The following is a 17,150-nucleotide window of genomic DNA, read 5'->3' on the forward strand; positions in this document are numbered from 1 at the left end:
TCAATTGTTTTGTAGATTTGCGGGAGTTAATCTGATCAGAATATTTCTGTTGAAAATTTAATGATAGACTTTGTTTTCGAATGTTTTTTAACATTAACAATACTTGAATTGTTAACTTTAACGTTATTTTTTGTTTTTCTTTAACAATAAAATAATAAAAAACCGACATCAAAACTTCATTCTTTACTTTTTAAAAAAAAATTAAATTATTCGAATAATTCGATTAATTTTAAACGTGTGATCGAATTATTCGAACAAGTTAAAATCTCTTATTCGAATTATTCGTTTTATTCGAACAAGTGAAAAATCGAATAATTCGAATACCCTAATATCTAGGCAATAATAGACAGCTTATTATTTATTTGGGGTTTTTCGAATGAATTTTTAAAAAGACATATGGAAAACAGCACGATCTAGAAATAAAGGTGAATAATCTTTAATGCCAAGGTGGACCGGTGCGAATTATTCCACAAAACTTTAGTATAACACAGGCCCCTACTTTTGATGGCGGCACATCATTTGGTATTTTCAAGTATATAATTGATTTTAGCCTTGAAAGGAAACACAGCAATAGTTCTTGGTAACAATGACAGCTTTATAATGAGTGTGTTTTGCAGATGTTGTATTATAAAGTTTGAATAAATTCTGTTATTAATTAACTTCAAAATTAATTCAATTTAAATGAAGCTTTTGAAGGAAGCTAAATAATTAGATATTGGGAATGAATTAAGATTTTAGTGAATTAATTAATACGAAGCTCTATATATAATGAATTTAACACTAAGTTTTTATATGAAATTTTGCTATAATATTCATAATTTACAGTATTATTATATATTTCGGGAATAGCCGGGTACCCGGGAAAGTAGAGAAAAATTAAAATTAAAATCCCTAATTCTGAGGCAAAAGAATCATCTTTTGAGTCAAATAACGAATCAATCCAATATGGATACTCTGTTCCAAAGTGAAGCATATCCCAGAGAGAGCGTTCTGTATCGATCGACACAAATAGTAGTCGGACGGGCACGGTCTGAACTATAAAGCGGTCTACACAAAACTTCCCAAGCACTTCTTTCTAAATTCTTTTTAACAGGTATTGCAACATGTGGCAGAGCGTTGTCATGATGGAATATTACGGTTTCATGTCTGGCCAATGCTCGCTTCAAACGAATCGGTATATGTTTCATATGATAGTCTGGTCAGATTTTGCTCCAAACAAATACTGAAAATTACCTTAGAGCCATGGGTATTTGGCTTTGGTGTCGATTCGGCTGGTTGGTTGGGCTTCACATGTGATCTCTTACGCTTCGTGTTTTTGTAATGGATCCATTTTTCATCATTTCGGACATGGAAATCGTCTATCGGCTACAATTCGTATGGTACCCAATTTCCATGCTTTTAGATGACTCCTGCTGCTTGGTAACATTTTGAAATTGCTGATTGAGTAGCTCCCAATGATTTTGCAAGTTCTTGTCCAATTCTTGGCCTTCAAACATTTTTGGCTGGTCTGTCTTCCTTGTCAAAAGCACCACTTCTGAACCGAGCGTTGAAACCGATGGAACACATTCACCATAATCTTTGGTGAGCAATCGGTGTGATTCAGCGGCACTTTTTTTTCAAATTAAATTCGACTTTTTCGAAGAAAAAAACTGTCGTTTACAATATAATGTTTAATAACTAAGTGAGAAGAAATGACAGATGACCTTCAAAATGACATATAAGTTAATAAGAACACAAACTGCGCTCAAAAGATACGCCGTCTATTGTAAAACCATCACTTTTAAGTCGTATTCCCAATATAAATCAAAATTTAATAAATTTTTAGCATAAAAAACACAAAGTTTATGAAATACAAAAAAATCACACAGTTCTTCCCATAGAAAATAGACATAGAGCGAAAAGACCTAACTCAGTTGACAGAAACCTAAGTGGTGAGAATGCATTAGTAGAAAAAACTATGTGAAAACAAAAACAACACTCGTATGTGTGATTATTTTGAGTAATTTTTTTGTTTGAGTTTTTTTCTAGTTTCCGCTCTATGTTTCTCTATGGTTCTTCCTTTTTTAAATATAAATTTCTGTTCATATTTAAATGTTTGATTGAACTTTAATACTCATTCTTATTTCTTTGAATAAAAGTGTTGATGGTTTGAAATAAAAACAAAATTAAAAAGAAAAAAAATCCAATTAAAATTAATGAACTAAACAGAAATTCAAATGGTATATAATATATTCCTAACAACTCATTAATACAACAAACACTTTTTAAAGATCAAGGTTTTTAAAGTGTTTAATGTGTTTAATTTTTTTAATTTTCTATTTTTTTGTTAATCTTTAAGTAAATTTTGCAGATATAATAAATTTTATACAAAAGGTAGTAGTATGTAGTTGATTGTGTCATGTTCGGGTTGTCAACATACATGACAGGATATTTGTAAAAACAAAACAAACTTACACACATTTAATTCATTCATTTGTCTTTTTTTTAGATTTTTTTTGGAAGGTTAACGTAAATTCATGTTGATAGAGAGACAAAATAGATAAAAGATAATAAAATGTACAATGAAATAGTTAACGGAAGCAAAAAAGAATTTCCGACAAACGTATGTATTTTTAGGAGTTGATTCCTTGGTGTAATTGTGTTTGTTAACCATTGACATAACATTTAATAAGGGTCAAGAAAATTAGAAATGTTTTTGTTTAGCAAACTATTAATTCTGCATTATTAATTAAATGTTTTTCTTTATATTCATTAAATAATCTTTGCAACGTATTGGTAAACTTTGGTAAATTGTAGTACGCCCCCTGGTACCAGCAAACATTCAGCCTGGAGATCAAATTAAGATTGACTCGAAATCACATATTTTCTCAAATGTCAAACTTTTGAGAAGGATTTGCAATTGAAATTCAAACATCTGCTTATGTTTGAACGATTTCACAAACGCAATCGATTATGAAAAAACTCGGCACCCATCTTGCGGAACCTTTCTCATACCCAAATGATCATTCCAAATTGAAACCACTGAACCATGAGAGATGCCTCACACAATCTCTCACACTTTCAATCTCCTATCGGCCAAAACCATATCGTGAATTTTGCAATTGTTTCAACTGAATGAAAGCTTAGCCTTGGCTTAACTGATTGTTTTTTTTCCACAAAACATTCACTTTTTTTCCATTTTATCCTTAAGTCACGCGGTAGTCTGCAATCGATGGCTGTCAAACACAAACTAAACTATACGCAGCTTGTTCAAATTTTGACAGGAATCAACTGACAGATGCCTGCAACAGTGTTGCTCTTTTAGTTAAGTGGCGGGAAATTCAAAATTATAAATTTTGTAAACATCAGATCAACTATTTATAAATACAAGTATAACCCTAGCAATTGCTAAAAATTTTTTTTGTTTCCACAGTGCAATTAAAAAAAATCTAAAATAATTTTAATTATCATTTATTCGCCTTTGTAACGCATTTGATACAAACAATATTCGAAATTATATACATTTTTATAAAAAAAAAACAACAAACAAATACACAACAACTAGGAAATACAAACACATAATTGCACTTACAACAGTTCAAAATAGTTTAATGGTGGTCAAGGCTAAAATACTCATAACATCGTTATCAACACACACTGTATAGTAAAGTAAATAAACAATACTCTTTCGTATACAAATACAAATACAATAACACCAACAAACAAACAGCATGTAGACAACAATTGAGAAAAATTGCAATTGATGAGCAAATAATTCTTACTCATTATAAGTTTTACTGTTACATATTTGTTTGTGTAATCCCACCCAACAAACACAAAGTCATACATTTACAAAATTAGTTTACATATGTATATTCACTTGATATCAAAAGTAATTCTCAGAGGTTCTTCAAAATAATTACATGTTTGAAAACAAATTTTTTTGGAAAGCCATAGAAATGGAATCTTATATACCCTTCATCAAACTATACTTTAAGATAAAAAAAAAAGTTTTTTTTTTTAATTTTTACAAGAAAAACAAAAGACCAGTTCTGGTAGGGAATGTAAGATATTTTATCTTCCACTGTTTATTGTTGGTGTTTTGTTTGATATTTTTACAAATATAGCTTGAGTGTCTGTAATTCTCATTCACTCTATAGTTTTATTTGTAAAGAGTGAGCCAGAAAAAACTTATACATACTTGTATTAAGTTAAATAATACTTAAATCCATAGTAGCATGATGCCAAATCGTGCCAGAAATATGTTTTAAGAAAGGTAAAAGCCGTCTACAAAAACCGCTTTTTCCTTTTTAATATATACTTCTGTGTTTATTGCAAATGGCTTGCCACACATAAAACTTCTTGGGGAATTTTGTTTGTTTTTTGTCTGGTATTATTCTTGAACATAACCTCGTCCAGCAGCCACATAAAAATCTTGACCCGGAAGTTGTGAAAAGTCTGCCAGTACATAAGTTTCATCGTCCAAAACAAGTGTATTTTTTTATAAAAGTTTACACAAATTATTTCGCTCATTATTTTGCCTCTAAGTCTTTTACCACAATGCGATCTTGAACTTTCTTCAACCCAGCATTAGCTTTGGCTTTGCGTACAAAAGAAACAATGCTTTAACCTTCGCTTTACCAAAGGTTTTTTATGTACATGCACGCAGAGAAAAAATATAATTGGGCATGGTTACTGTAACCATTTATATAGTGTTACAAGATTTTTAACAATATTATAGTCACAGTAACCATTTACATGATTGTGGTAACCATAATATGGTTAATTTACGATTCACATGATTGTATCAACCATATATATGGTTACAGTAAACAAATATATGTTTGTGGCAACCATATTAATGATGAATAATTTTATCATAATATGTTGTTCTCAGATTATGATAAGTCTTAAGCCGAGAGCACCATAATATGATAAGTCCTTCATCATATAAATGGTTGTCACAAACATATATATGTTTACTGTAACCATATATATGGTTGAGACAATCATGTGAATCGTAAGTTAACCATATTATGGTTACCACAATCATGTAAATGGTTACTGTGACTATAATATAGTTAAAAAACTTGTAACAATATTGAAATGGTTACAGTAACCATGCCCAACTATATTTTTTCTCTGCGTGTGGTTTACCAATACCCACACGGGGGTACTGCACTTTTATACATATAAGCAACGAACAAAATTTTAAAAAATCAAAAAAACCTCATAAGAAGTTTAAAATGATTTTAATAAATTCTACAGAACTCTAAAATTTGTTCAGTGAGTCTTAATTTCATTTAAATCGAAACAAAATTTAAAAAATTATTAAACTACCATATTTGTAATGGTCACCCACCCGGGTGGGTATTGGTAAAGCGAAGTTTAAACTTTACTAACTGCTATTCTAATTGAAGTATTCGGTGCTCTTCGAAAGAGTTGTTCGACTTCTTTTGCCTTAACAATATCTGTTAGACCTTTTTTTCTTCCTGATCCAGGTTTTCTTTCAATGTTCGAGTCTTCCATATACTGTTTATAGGCTTTTGATGAACCTTCAAATCTTTTGGTATTTTTTTGAAAGCATATGTTGGATTTTTTTGAAAAGTTTAAAAAATATTTTTTTACGTAATTTTTTTTCGGTGACCATTTTGACTGAAATAATGAATGATTTAAGATAATATCTGACACATTTTTGAAAGCTAGAATGATTAAAAAAATAATAATTTGTTGGACCAAGGATAAGTTTTGGCTGCAATAGGGTGCATACGTTTTTTTTGACTCAGTCTTTATCTGTAATTCTTATTCAGCTTTTCAAAAGCCTTTTGGGAAGAGGTTTCCTTATGATCTGCCTAAGCAATCAGTGAAATGCGAATAGTAGCTAGCTTATCCCCCAACAATCAACAATTCAGTGGATTTATAAATAATGAAATTGGGAATTTAACATATAAAAATAACTAACTTTCCGACATTTTGCTTTCACTGTTTCTTGGAATAAACGGCCCGCTACCCAATTGTTATTATTGAACTGCTCTTTTTGTTAATAATGCTTTTCTGCTTATTAAATCATTAACTTTTGAAACCGGCTATTATTTCAAATCATTCTGTGTTTGATATCAAACCTAAATATGTGTGCTGGGTAGGTACATACACTGAATCAATTAAGTCTCCGTACAGACATGCTCATAATATAAACTAGCAATTTATGGTCACTTTTCAATACATATTTAAACCTTTTTTTAATTCATTTTATAAAAAATCTTATAAACCTGAAATCAATATAAAAAAATACAAACATTTTCTTTAAAAACATAAAAATTTACATAAATTCAATAATTGTACGAAAAGTATCACCAAAAAAGTCTCCATACAGTTAACTATTTTAAGGCAAGGAATCCCAATATTAAACTTAATTGCATTTAATATGTGGTAGGTCCTCCTTTCTGAGCAATTGCATCATTTTAATGGCTGTGCATGGAATGGACCAGCTTTGTTGTTGTCAGGGAATCCAAATTAAGCCAATTTGAATGGATAGAAAGAAAATTATTATTAACTTGCAAAATGAAGGAAAAAATCTAACCGAAATCAAGGATATTGTAAAAAGACCACGCTCTTCCATTCAGTGCGTTATTCAACAGTTCAAAAAAACCGGAACAATGGCAAATAAACAAAGAACTGACCATCCAAGAAATATAGACTACCACTTAGAGAGAAGAATTGTACGATTTGTAGAAGGTAATCCAAAAATTAACGCATGTTTAATTGCGGGAAACTTGAAAACTGGTGATGAATTAACGGTAAACCCCCAAACTGTAAGAAACGCTCTTAAAATAAATGGATATAATGGTCGAGTAAGCCGTAAGAAGCCCCTTGTTCGAAAAGTGAACATGAAAAAGAGATTGGATTACGCTATCGAGCATATTTATAAAGATTTTTTATTTTGGGATCGAGTTATTTTTAGCGATGAAAGTAAATTTAATGTTTTTTGTTCTGATGGAAGAGAAATGTTATGGAGAAAGTCAAATACTGAAATGAATCCGAAGCATTTTACGCTAACCGTAAAGCATGGAGGAGGTAATGTTATTGTTTGGGGTTGCATGGCTTCATCTGGAGTGGGAAATCTTATTTTTGTTGAAAACACTATGGATAAATATGCATACCTTAATATATTAAAAGAAAACTTAAAACAAAGTTCTGGAAAGTTAGTCTTGGGACGTTTGTATTGCTTCCAACAAGACAACGATCCTAATCACACCTCTAGATTAGTAAAGGAATGTCTTATTTATTATGTTCTTAAGCACTTAAATCGCACAGCTCAGTTACCTGATCTCAACCCGATTGAGCATATATGGGATCACTTGGAAAGAAAGGTTCGGCAGCACAATATAACGCGAAAAGATCAGCTAAAAGCCGTTATAATGAAAGAGTGGTATAAAATAGATTCCCTGACAACAACAAAGCTGGTCCATTCCATGCACAGCCATTAAAATGCTGCAATTGCTCAGAAAGGAGGACCTACCACATATTAATTTCAATTAAAATTAATATTGGGATTCCATGCCTGAAAACGGTTAACTGTACGGAGACTTTTTTGGTGATACTTTTCGTACAATTATTGAATTTATGTAAATTTTTATGTTTTTAATGAAAATGTTTGTAGTTTTTTTATGTTGATTACAAGTTTATAAGATTTTTTATAAAATGAATTAAAAAAAGGTTTAAATATGTATTGAAAAGTGACCATAAATAGCTAGTTTATATTATGAGTATATCTGTACGGAGACTTAATTGATTCAGTGTACGTGTATGATGGTGATGATGATGATGATGAAAGTATGTACTGAACATTTTTGCATATCCGTTTACAATATTGTTGTTTTTTATTACTAAAACAACAACACAGAAAACATTATAATAATAGAACCAACAAATATAAAATACTAAGTTGTATACATGTTGTTTTATGCAAGTGTATGCATTAGGGTGGCTCTTATATTAGACTTTTTAAATTTTCGCTGTTTCCGAAGTCTAAAAATGTTCAGTGTCATCTAAAAACCAAGTGCACACAATTTGAGCAAAATCGGATAACGCTCAGAACAAGGCGAAGGTGAGTGCGTCCCGGCAACAATGCAACAACAACAGGCATTTTGTTTTTGTTAAAATGTAGAATAAATGTCAAAATTAAGGCGAATTAAAATATTACTATGTTATTTACAATAACAAATGTAAACATAAACATAGTTTGACAGAAGACCTACATTAAACCACGGCGAATTTAGAAACAACCGATTTTATGAACTCACCTTGTTAATACGCATTGGCAAAAATGTAGCAGAATTGTCAAAAACGATGCGAATTAAAATATTGTTATTTTTATTTTTAATTACAAATGTAAACATAAACAGAGTTTGACAGAAGACCTACATTAAACAACAGCGAATTAAGAATCAGCTGGTTTTATGCGGTCACCTTGATAATTTGCCTTGGCTTAGAGGTTGCACATTTCATTTAAAGTTTCGAGTTTTTTCAAAAAAAACAAGTAAGAAAGTATGGTCGGTCAAGCCCGACCATATAATACCCTACACTAAGTAAAAAATTAAAAACATTTTTCTTTTAAAATTTCAATAATTTGTACTTTTGAGTGACCAATTATGGACCGATCACCATGAAATTAGGTCGTGTGATTTGTGTCTATATGAAAGTTTACTATGTTGAATTTTGTGAGTATACCAAAATTTTTAAGCGATTTATGCTCGTTAAAGTGATTTTCGGAAGCGGGTCTATATGGGAGCTATGACTAATTATGGACCGATCGTAACAAAATATACATATGGTGACATGAATTTTGTATATATAAAACTTATTTGGAGCGCAATTTGTGGAGATACATATATAAATTAAACATTTATGACCGATAAAGTCCAATTTCGGGAGGACATTTGTATGGGGGCTAGGTGAAATAATGGACCGATTTCAGACAGTTTCAATAGGCTTGGTCCTTGGGCCGAAAAAATAATATGTACCAAATTTGATCGAAATATCTTCAAAATTGCGACCTGTACTCTGCGCACAAGGTTTACATGGACAGCCAGCCAGCCGACCAGCTAGCCAATCGACTCAGAAAGTGATTCTAAGTCGATCGGTATACTTTAAGGTGGTTGTTAGACTAATATTTTTGGGCGTTACAAACATCTGCACAAACGCATAATACCCTCCCCACTATGGTGGTGCAGGGTATAAAAATACAAAAATAAATATTGGAAAATAGAATTAAAAATAGTTTTTATATTTAATTTACATAGATGTTCAATTATAAAAATTTTTTGATATCGTTTAGTCATTACAACTTGATACCAAATTTTATTTTTCAACATTTTTTTAAAACAAAATTTCAAAAAATTAGAAAATTGTTTTCGATTCTAATAAAAACTAAATCTGGATTTAAAATGCAAATTTTAATTGATGTGCCTATTATAGATTAGCATGGGGACCATTGGGGACTTTGACATTAAACTCGAAACATCAAATAAAATTTACAGCCTCTAAACGTTATCCGATTTTGCTCAAATTTTCATTATTTGATTTTTGCAAAATAAGATCCACCCTAGTGTGCATGTGTACGATTATAATGACGGCATTTAAAGCTGATTTGATTTAGATGTGTCTGTTTGTATTTTTATATTACAGATTAGTTAAACAAATTTAAAAGGAAAGGAAGCTTGAAATAATAAATAAAAGGCTTTCTTTATTCATTCTGACACTATATTTTCTCTTTTGGAAAGGGTATGTGTATAAAAATGAGTTTATTACAAGAAAAATATGTTTTAAGGGCAACAATAAAAAAAAATCAAAAAGAGGCAACAGAAAGTAGGAAAGGAAACACACAACACAGTTGTAAAAGAGAAAATCAATGCATTTGCACTGTTTTAGGCGTCCGTCAGACTGACTAGGTGGGTTGTTTGTTGATTTTTATTTACTTGGGGTCTTCTATTTTTATATTTGAGTGTTTGTGTGTATATAGCTCCAAAAGGCAATAGATGTTGTATGTCTTTATGTACAATTTCAAGCTGAAAATAATGAGGCAACGAAAAGGAAAACAGATTGAGTGTATAATTATTTAATACTACAACATGACAATTAAAAATGCTTTAAAGTTTTGCTTCTTTTGGTGGTGTATTATTCGCTTTGTCTGTAATAATAAGGATTTTTAACACATTCTGTAATCACATTTGAAATTAATGTAGGAAATAATGACTTGTGACTTGAAATACAATACATATGTACAATATACACACACTTACGCATGTTAATTTGCATAGTGTACACTTAAAAATATAACTGAAAATAGATCTAAAATGTTTTAAAGTCCATTTGAAAGTATATTTGACCCGATCAAGATAAACTGAGTCTCTACTTTCACCTATATGTCTATTTTTCCATGTGTACTTGCTGCATGGTGTAATTTATAGAATCCCAAATGAACATTACAAACGCAAATTTTCTTTCAGTGTACTCTCAATGCGTATACGTAACGTCTTCATTTTATCAGATTTTTAATTATGTCCCTTGCGTGCTTAGAAATTAGTCTTTTTTTCGTTCATTTCGAACTGTTATTTATCAATTATATTCTGTGCGTAAAGACAATTTGTTTCTTTATTAAGAGACTTCAATACCAAAAAAAAAAGACATATAGCCTTTGTCATTGTGGTCTTTATTTATGGCAAGAGTTTTCTAACACTCTCCGGGTAATTCCCCCTTTTGAGGGTTTTTAAAGAGTAAATTGTATGCTTTATATTTTATTTGCTAGACTACAAGTAAATGGTTTTAGTTTTTCTTTTCTTTTTTATTTAGATGATTGTACAAAATTGGCTTTAAGTGATTTAAGTAGGCTTAAATATAATTTTGTATGGCCTTTTATCATTATTATACGAACTACTCTAATGAAACCTTTTTGGCTTTATTTCCTTTATGTGATTTTTTGTTGATAACTATTAAAGGAAATTTGCTGCCACAAAAAAATTTAAGTAAATTATAATAATTTCAAGTGAAATGAAAACTTTTGTTTAGACATTTGTTTAACATTTCCAAGCAATAACAAGCATGTCATTAAATATTTATTAATGATATGCTACAAATAAAACTTATTTTTTGCTGCCATAAAACAAATTATATGGTCAAAGGTTATGGCCAGGTAATTTTACATGAAATCAAACAACTTAATTTATACAACTTTAACGAAATCATTAAATAACTTTATTAAAAATCTACTCCATTTCTGTGTTACTTTCTATTTGATGACTTTAATTTGAATTGACATGTTTGGTAAATATTAAGCACATTTATTTTGCATGTGATCTGACTCCAAATAATTTGACCCCAAATTAACACAAATAACAGCAATAATTTAACAACGAATATGCATGTTTCAACATGACCCAGAAAAATTAATTTCTTTAAAATCAAAACCAAAATGTCCGTAAATCCGCCAAAAAAACGTTATGTCTCCAGCGAACACAAAAATCAATGGGGGAAAGAAATAACAGCAAAAATAAATTTAAATACTGGCAGTTACTTTCCTCTCCATTCTACCGTGTTGACACGTGCAACACGCAAACTTAGCAAACCAACCGGCAACAACCACATGCAAACTTAAATAGAATTGTAAGAGGAAAAAAACAATAAAAAATTCCTTTGATTGACTGACTACCTCAACCAGCAAAAAAAAAATACAATATTTGTATGAATCCTTAAGAGAAACCAAAAACAAAACAAATAATAAATACAAACCTTTTAAAATTGCTAAAGTAGAAATCACTGGCGACATTTAAAATAAAAATGCTGATAGAAATTTTATTTGTATTTTTTCTTTTTTGTAGCAATAAAACTTTCTTAACTGACTGAAATACTTTACCTGTCTTAAAATAAATGCCTTCAAAAGTTATTTCTTCATGCTGCTTTAGTCATAGACAAAATAGACATTTAAATGCTTAAAATAAAGGTATGGAAATTTTAAGAAAAGTTATTTTGCTAGAAATTTTAAGTGCAATACTTTGTTTAAAATATTATAATATAAAAAACAACAACAGTTCTAGTCAGGACTTTAAACTCTTTTAATTTTAGCTAAAATTTTCTATGACTTATAGCTAGGTCAGGGCCCCCCGAACCCAATTTATTAAAACCACGGCTCACTTTTTTTCATATTATTTTATATAAAACTAAAAAAAAGAACAATTTCAGTTGAAATTGAGAAACTACAAATTTATATTGAGAGATTCAAATTATTATTGAGAAAATATATAAAATATACTAAATTGAAAACAAAAAATTCAAATTAATATAGCAAAATTACAAATTGAAATTCAGAAAAGCAATCATCTAATATTGTGAAAAAATAGTAAATATACATAGATCGGAAACTCTACTATCAATGACCTAACCTAAGTGGTGCGAAAGCATTAGTAAAAACAAGTAAGAGAGCTATATTCGGCTGTGCCGAATCTTATATACCCTTCACCAAATTATACTTCAAAATACAAATTTTAAATATTTTTAGGTAAACAAAATTTATTTTTCTTCCCAATTTTTTTGAAAAAATTTTTTTTTTTGAATTGTATTTTAAAATTTTTAAATTTAAAATAAAATAAAAAAATTTTAATAATTAAAAAAAATTTTTTTTTGTTAAAAAAAAATTCGAGTTAAAATTTTTTTTTTCCGATTTTGACCCATTGTAGGTCCAACTTAATATGGTCTTATATACGTCGTTGCAAAGGTCTTTGAAATATCTATCATTAGATATCCATAATGTCTATACATATTAATGACTTAGTAATCCAGATATAGGTCAAAAATCGAGGTTTTCCTGGTTTTTTCCTCATATCTCATGGACCGATTTTGCTGATTTTAAATAGCAAACTTCTCGAAAGCATGTCAGAATTGTTGAAGATTTGGATCCCGAAGATATGTCAGGTCTTCAGAAAATTGATTTCAACAGACAGACATACAGATATACCCTTCTCACGAAGGTGAAGGGTATACAAACTATGTGAAAACAAAAACAACACTCGTGATTTGTTTCAGTTTTCTCTAGTTTCCGCCCTATGTGTATTTCTCTATGAATCGAAATAGCTAATTAATATCGAAAATAAAATAATTAAGAAATATAAATTATTGGATGTATGACTTAGAATTGCGGCATTTTTTTAAAATGTATAGCATTTATTTTGAAACATTTGTACAGCATAAATTTATTCAAAGTATTGACCATTGTTAGCTATGGATTCCGAGCCAAAAAAACCTGCTCATCTTTTGAGGCCAAGAACGAATCAAGCCAATTTCGGATACTCTGTGCTAAGGATCGAAACAATTGGTATTCGGAAGGTCAACGGGTGAGACAAAACATCCCAATCACTTTATTCTAAATAGATTTTACAGGTATTGCAACATGTGGCCGAGTTACGTTCGATACAGATTCCCTGTGATGATCTGGTCAGACTACAGTTGCTCATAATAAATAGGACCCTTTTGCTCCCACCAAAAACACCTTATCGCCATGGATATTTGGTTTTGGTGTCGATTCGGCTGATTGGTCGAGCTTCACATACGATCTCTTATGCCTTCCAGCATCATTTCGGATATGCAAAATCGTCTTTCAAGGTCTCTCAGCTTCAATTTGTATGGTACCAAATTTCCCTGCTTTTTGATGAAAATTAGACATTTTCGAAGCAAAAAAAACATTGTTGTTTACACTATAATATTCAATAACAAAGTGAGAATAAATGACAGATTCCGCGTTCAAAAGATACGCCATATATTGTAAATGAAGCATTTTTAAGGCATACACCCAGGCATTTTCTTAAAAATAAGTTTTTTAAAATACTTGTTACGATTAAGGATTTCGAATTTTTTTAAACCTAATAGAATTTTATAATTTCTCAATATTTATTTACATTTACTCAAAATCAAGTTGAATTTTCACAATTTAAATTTTAATTTTTAGAATATTAATTTCAATTGCGCAATATCAATTATGTTTTTCTCAATATTAATTTGCTATTCTGAATTTAAATTTGTATTTTCTCAATATTAAATTGGATTTCTCATCTTTAAATTCCAAAAAAAGAATACTCCTTTGATATTTTATATCAATCGGCATAAGTGCTGGTTCACACACGTCAAGTTTACTTGAGCAAGTCTTGAGTTTCTAGAAGAGAGAGAAAGAAACAGAGGAAAATATTTCCAATCTCCTTTTCTTCCTCAAAACTTGCTCAATTAAACGTGTGTGAAGCACGACGAAGAATATTTTTTTTAAACATTTATTTATATAGCCTATACCTCTTTTAACACAATCGTTGAGTTGTGCCTCACAAAATTTAAAAATAGTAGCAATTTAAAATAGTTTGTTGCTTTTTGTAAAACGTTTCTTTTCTTTGTTAGCAAAACTAAATAAAACAATAGTTTTGTTTATTGAGTTCATGTCAATGACCATTTAACTTTTGTATTTTCTGTTTTCATAAACATTATCGTTTTCATTTGCATAAAATGCAATTTACATGTAAAGCATGTAAATGTTTATAAGATTTTATATATTACATACATATTACACAAAAATTAGAGTCCAGCAGAATATTCGGTTTCGGTTTAACCCAAAAATCGGCCTAATACCATTATTTCGTATTCGGTTAAAATTTGGATAAATACCGAAACCAAAACTTTTAAAAAGGAAAAATATAGATTACTAGCTGAGCCCGCCCCGCATTACTGGCCTTTAGAAAAAATCTGTTTTATATTGCATCTCGATTCGAGAACCAACCTTCAATGTTAATTATGCAGTGGCATTTCGGCTGGTTCCAATGAATTCAAAAATTCTTATTCATGCACCTAATATGCAAGAGTAAACAAAATTGTTTATCACAGACCGAAAATCAAAAATCTGAATTTACAGTTACCCAAAAGGCTTTTCTGAAGATTCCGAGAAAATTTCATCAAAATCGGTCCAGCCATTTTTGAGTCCATACGGAACATTTATACACAAATCCATTTTTATGAAATATAGGGCATTAGCAGTATAATGTAAAAATTGGATTTTTACACGACCCTCCGCCCACAGACCAAATATCAAAAATCTGACTTTACAGTGTTACCCGCTGGATAATTTACACAGTTACCCAAAAGGCTTTTCTAAAGATTCCCTGAAAATTTCATCAAAATCGGTCCAGCGGTTTTTTATATATTGTTACGAAATTGTACTTGAATTCAAATATAACGATTTTGAGGGCTGATTTAAAAGTGGCATAATGCTTTCAAATAACATTGCTGTAATAGCAAACTGTAACTCATCTGTGGGGATTATTAAATAAAAGCTTTCAGTTGACCATTGATCGTAAGTTGGCAACGCTGTTTGAATTCGAATATTCAGTTAAAGAACATTGTAGAAAGTACACCACAGATGGCGTATGATCTAGAATATATTTGAATTTTGACAGTTAAAGAGCTTTCTAGATGGTAATGCAGTGTTATAAATAGTGGCAGAGGTTGCAGTCGTGAGTGAGTTTATCAGAGACGCTTTTCGAATAAACATCATCTGAGAGCCTTAAAGTGTGTTGTGTTTTTCAAGTAAATTCGTGTACATTATAAATTGTGTATTTAATTCTGAGAATTTATAAACCTGTATAAAAAACATTGAGTGGCTATTTAATTCTGTGGTTTTTGTACATTTTAAATAAATAAAGAGTTGTTACAATTTTTAAACTACTAAACGGCTTTTATTTGCAATAAAAAGTATCCGGTTTATTTAAAGGAAATAAACCAGCGTTTTGAAAAGGTTAAAACGTAACAATATATAGATGGCATTAGCGGTATAATGTAAAAATTTGATTATGACACGCCAAAAATCACAAAAATCTGACTTTACATGGTTCCCTGAAAATTTCATCAAAATTGGTCCAGCCGTTTTTGAGTTCATTTACAAACATCCATTTATACACCAAAAAAAATATTTGATTTTTTTCAAAATAATGAAAATCCTAAAATTTATTCATCGATTAAAATTTTAATGTTTCGGTTTGTTGGAGATTGAGTTGAATAATAGATTCGGTTGTGAAAAAAAAGATTTAAGTCGGACATACTGATTTTCATGATCCTAAAAAAAATCAAAAAATTCGAGGGTGTTTACTCATTTTTGAGGCTGTGTGTATATAGATGGAATTTTAAAGCAGAATACATACAACGATTAATAGAATACAAGTAAAAATTTTAAAATAATTTATTTTTAACGAAAATTTATAATGTATTTGAAAATTTTCGTTTCGAATTAGGTAGATTTTTTGGCCGAATATTAGGTTTGGTTCGGTTTCTCTCAGACTCTACAAAAAATTCATTATTTCTATTATATTCGCAAGTACATATTTCAATTCTGTATAATATTTTCTATTTTATTGTACTTACCATACCACCAACTCCACAATACACTGATAATCCCACTAATAAACCGATATGATTTAATGCTGCCCTTAATTTCAGCGATTTCCAAAAACTTTTCTTACAAATGCCCTTGTTAGTTTCAACTGTCTCCACTCTCACATCAAGATGTTTTAGCTTATTTAAAAGCTCAGCATTGGCATCATCCGTTGCATCAAACTCCACCATTCTGTATTTTCTCACTTACTAATATTTAGTTTTCGTGTTTTTTCTTTTTAAGTTTTCAAGTTTATTTGATTTCTTTATTAGTTTTTTTTTTATTTTATTTTGGTATAATTTCAATTTCTGTGCTTTTGCATAAATTTATTTCGTTTCTTTATGATTTTAATAACATTGCAGTGTTATTTGTCATGAATATTTTGGCTTAAATTAATATATTTTTATTTGTTTTAAGTATCTACTTTTTATTTAATTTGAAAAGTTTCTGAAAGATTTAATCATAAGACATTATAAGCATTTTAATTGTGTATATACATATTTTTATAATAGTCATAATTGAAGGACATTTATAAGGGAATAATAGTAATATCTAATAATAATAGAAATCGGCAGTTAGCACCATAACTAAATTAGAGATTTTAATATGATTATGCTTCTATTATAGAATCTATAAAATAAGGGAGATTTTTATGATTCTAATTCAGAAAAAGGTCCTTAACTGAATGGTAGATTTTTGAAACTAAAATAGTTTTAAA

The 17,150-nt window shown here is 29.8% G+C and overlaps 1 protein-coding gene across 1 annotated transcript in view; it reads right to left on the bottom strand.

Moving 5' to 3' along the window:
* The window catches only part of LOC135957052 (TWiK family of potassium channels protein 7), an 86,388-nt gene extending 69,722 nt beyond the window's left edge, over positions 1-16,666 (bottom strand). Inside the window, exon 1 of the mRNA XM_065507711.1 lies at positions 16,423-16,666. Within this exon, the coding sequence (XP_065363783.1) occupies positions 16,423-16,623 (201 nt within the window). The 5' untranslated portion in view covers positions 16,624-16,666. The remainder of the gene's footprint in view (positions 1-16,422) is intronic.
* Between the last annotated feature and the right edge of the window lie 484 nt (positions 16,667-17,150).

This window comes from Calliphora vicina, chromosome 4 (genome assembly GCF_958450345.1).
Source record: "Calliphora vicina chromosome 4, idCalVici1.1, whole genome shotgun sequence".
NCBI classification, from domain to species: domain Eukaryota; kingdom Metazoa; phylum Arthropoda; class Insecta; order Diptera; family Calliphoridae; genus Calliphora; species Calliphora vicina.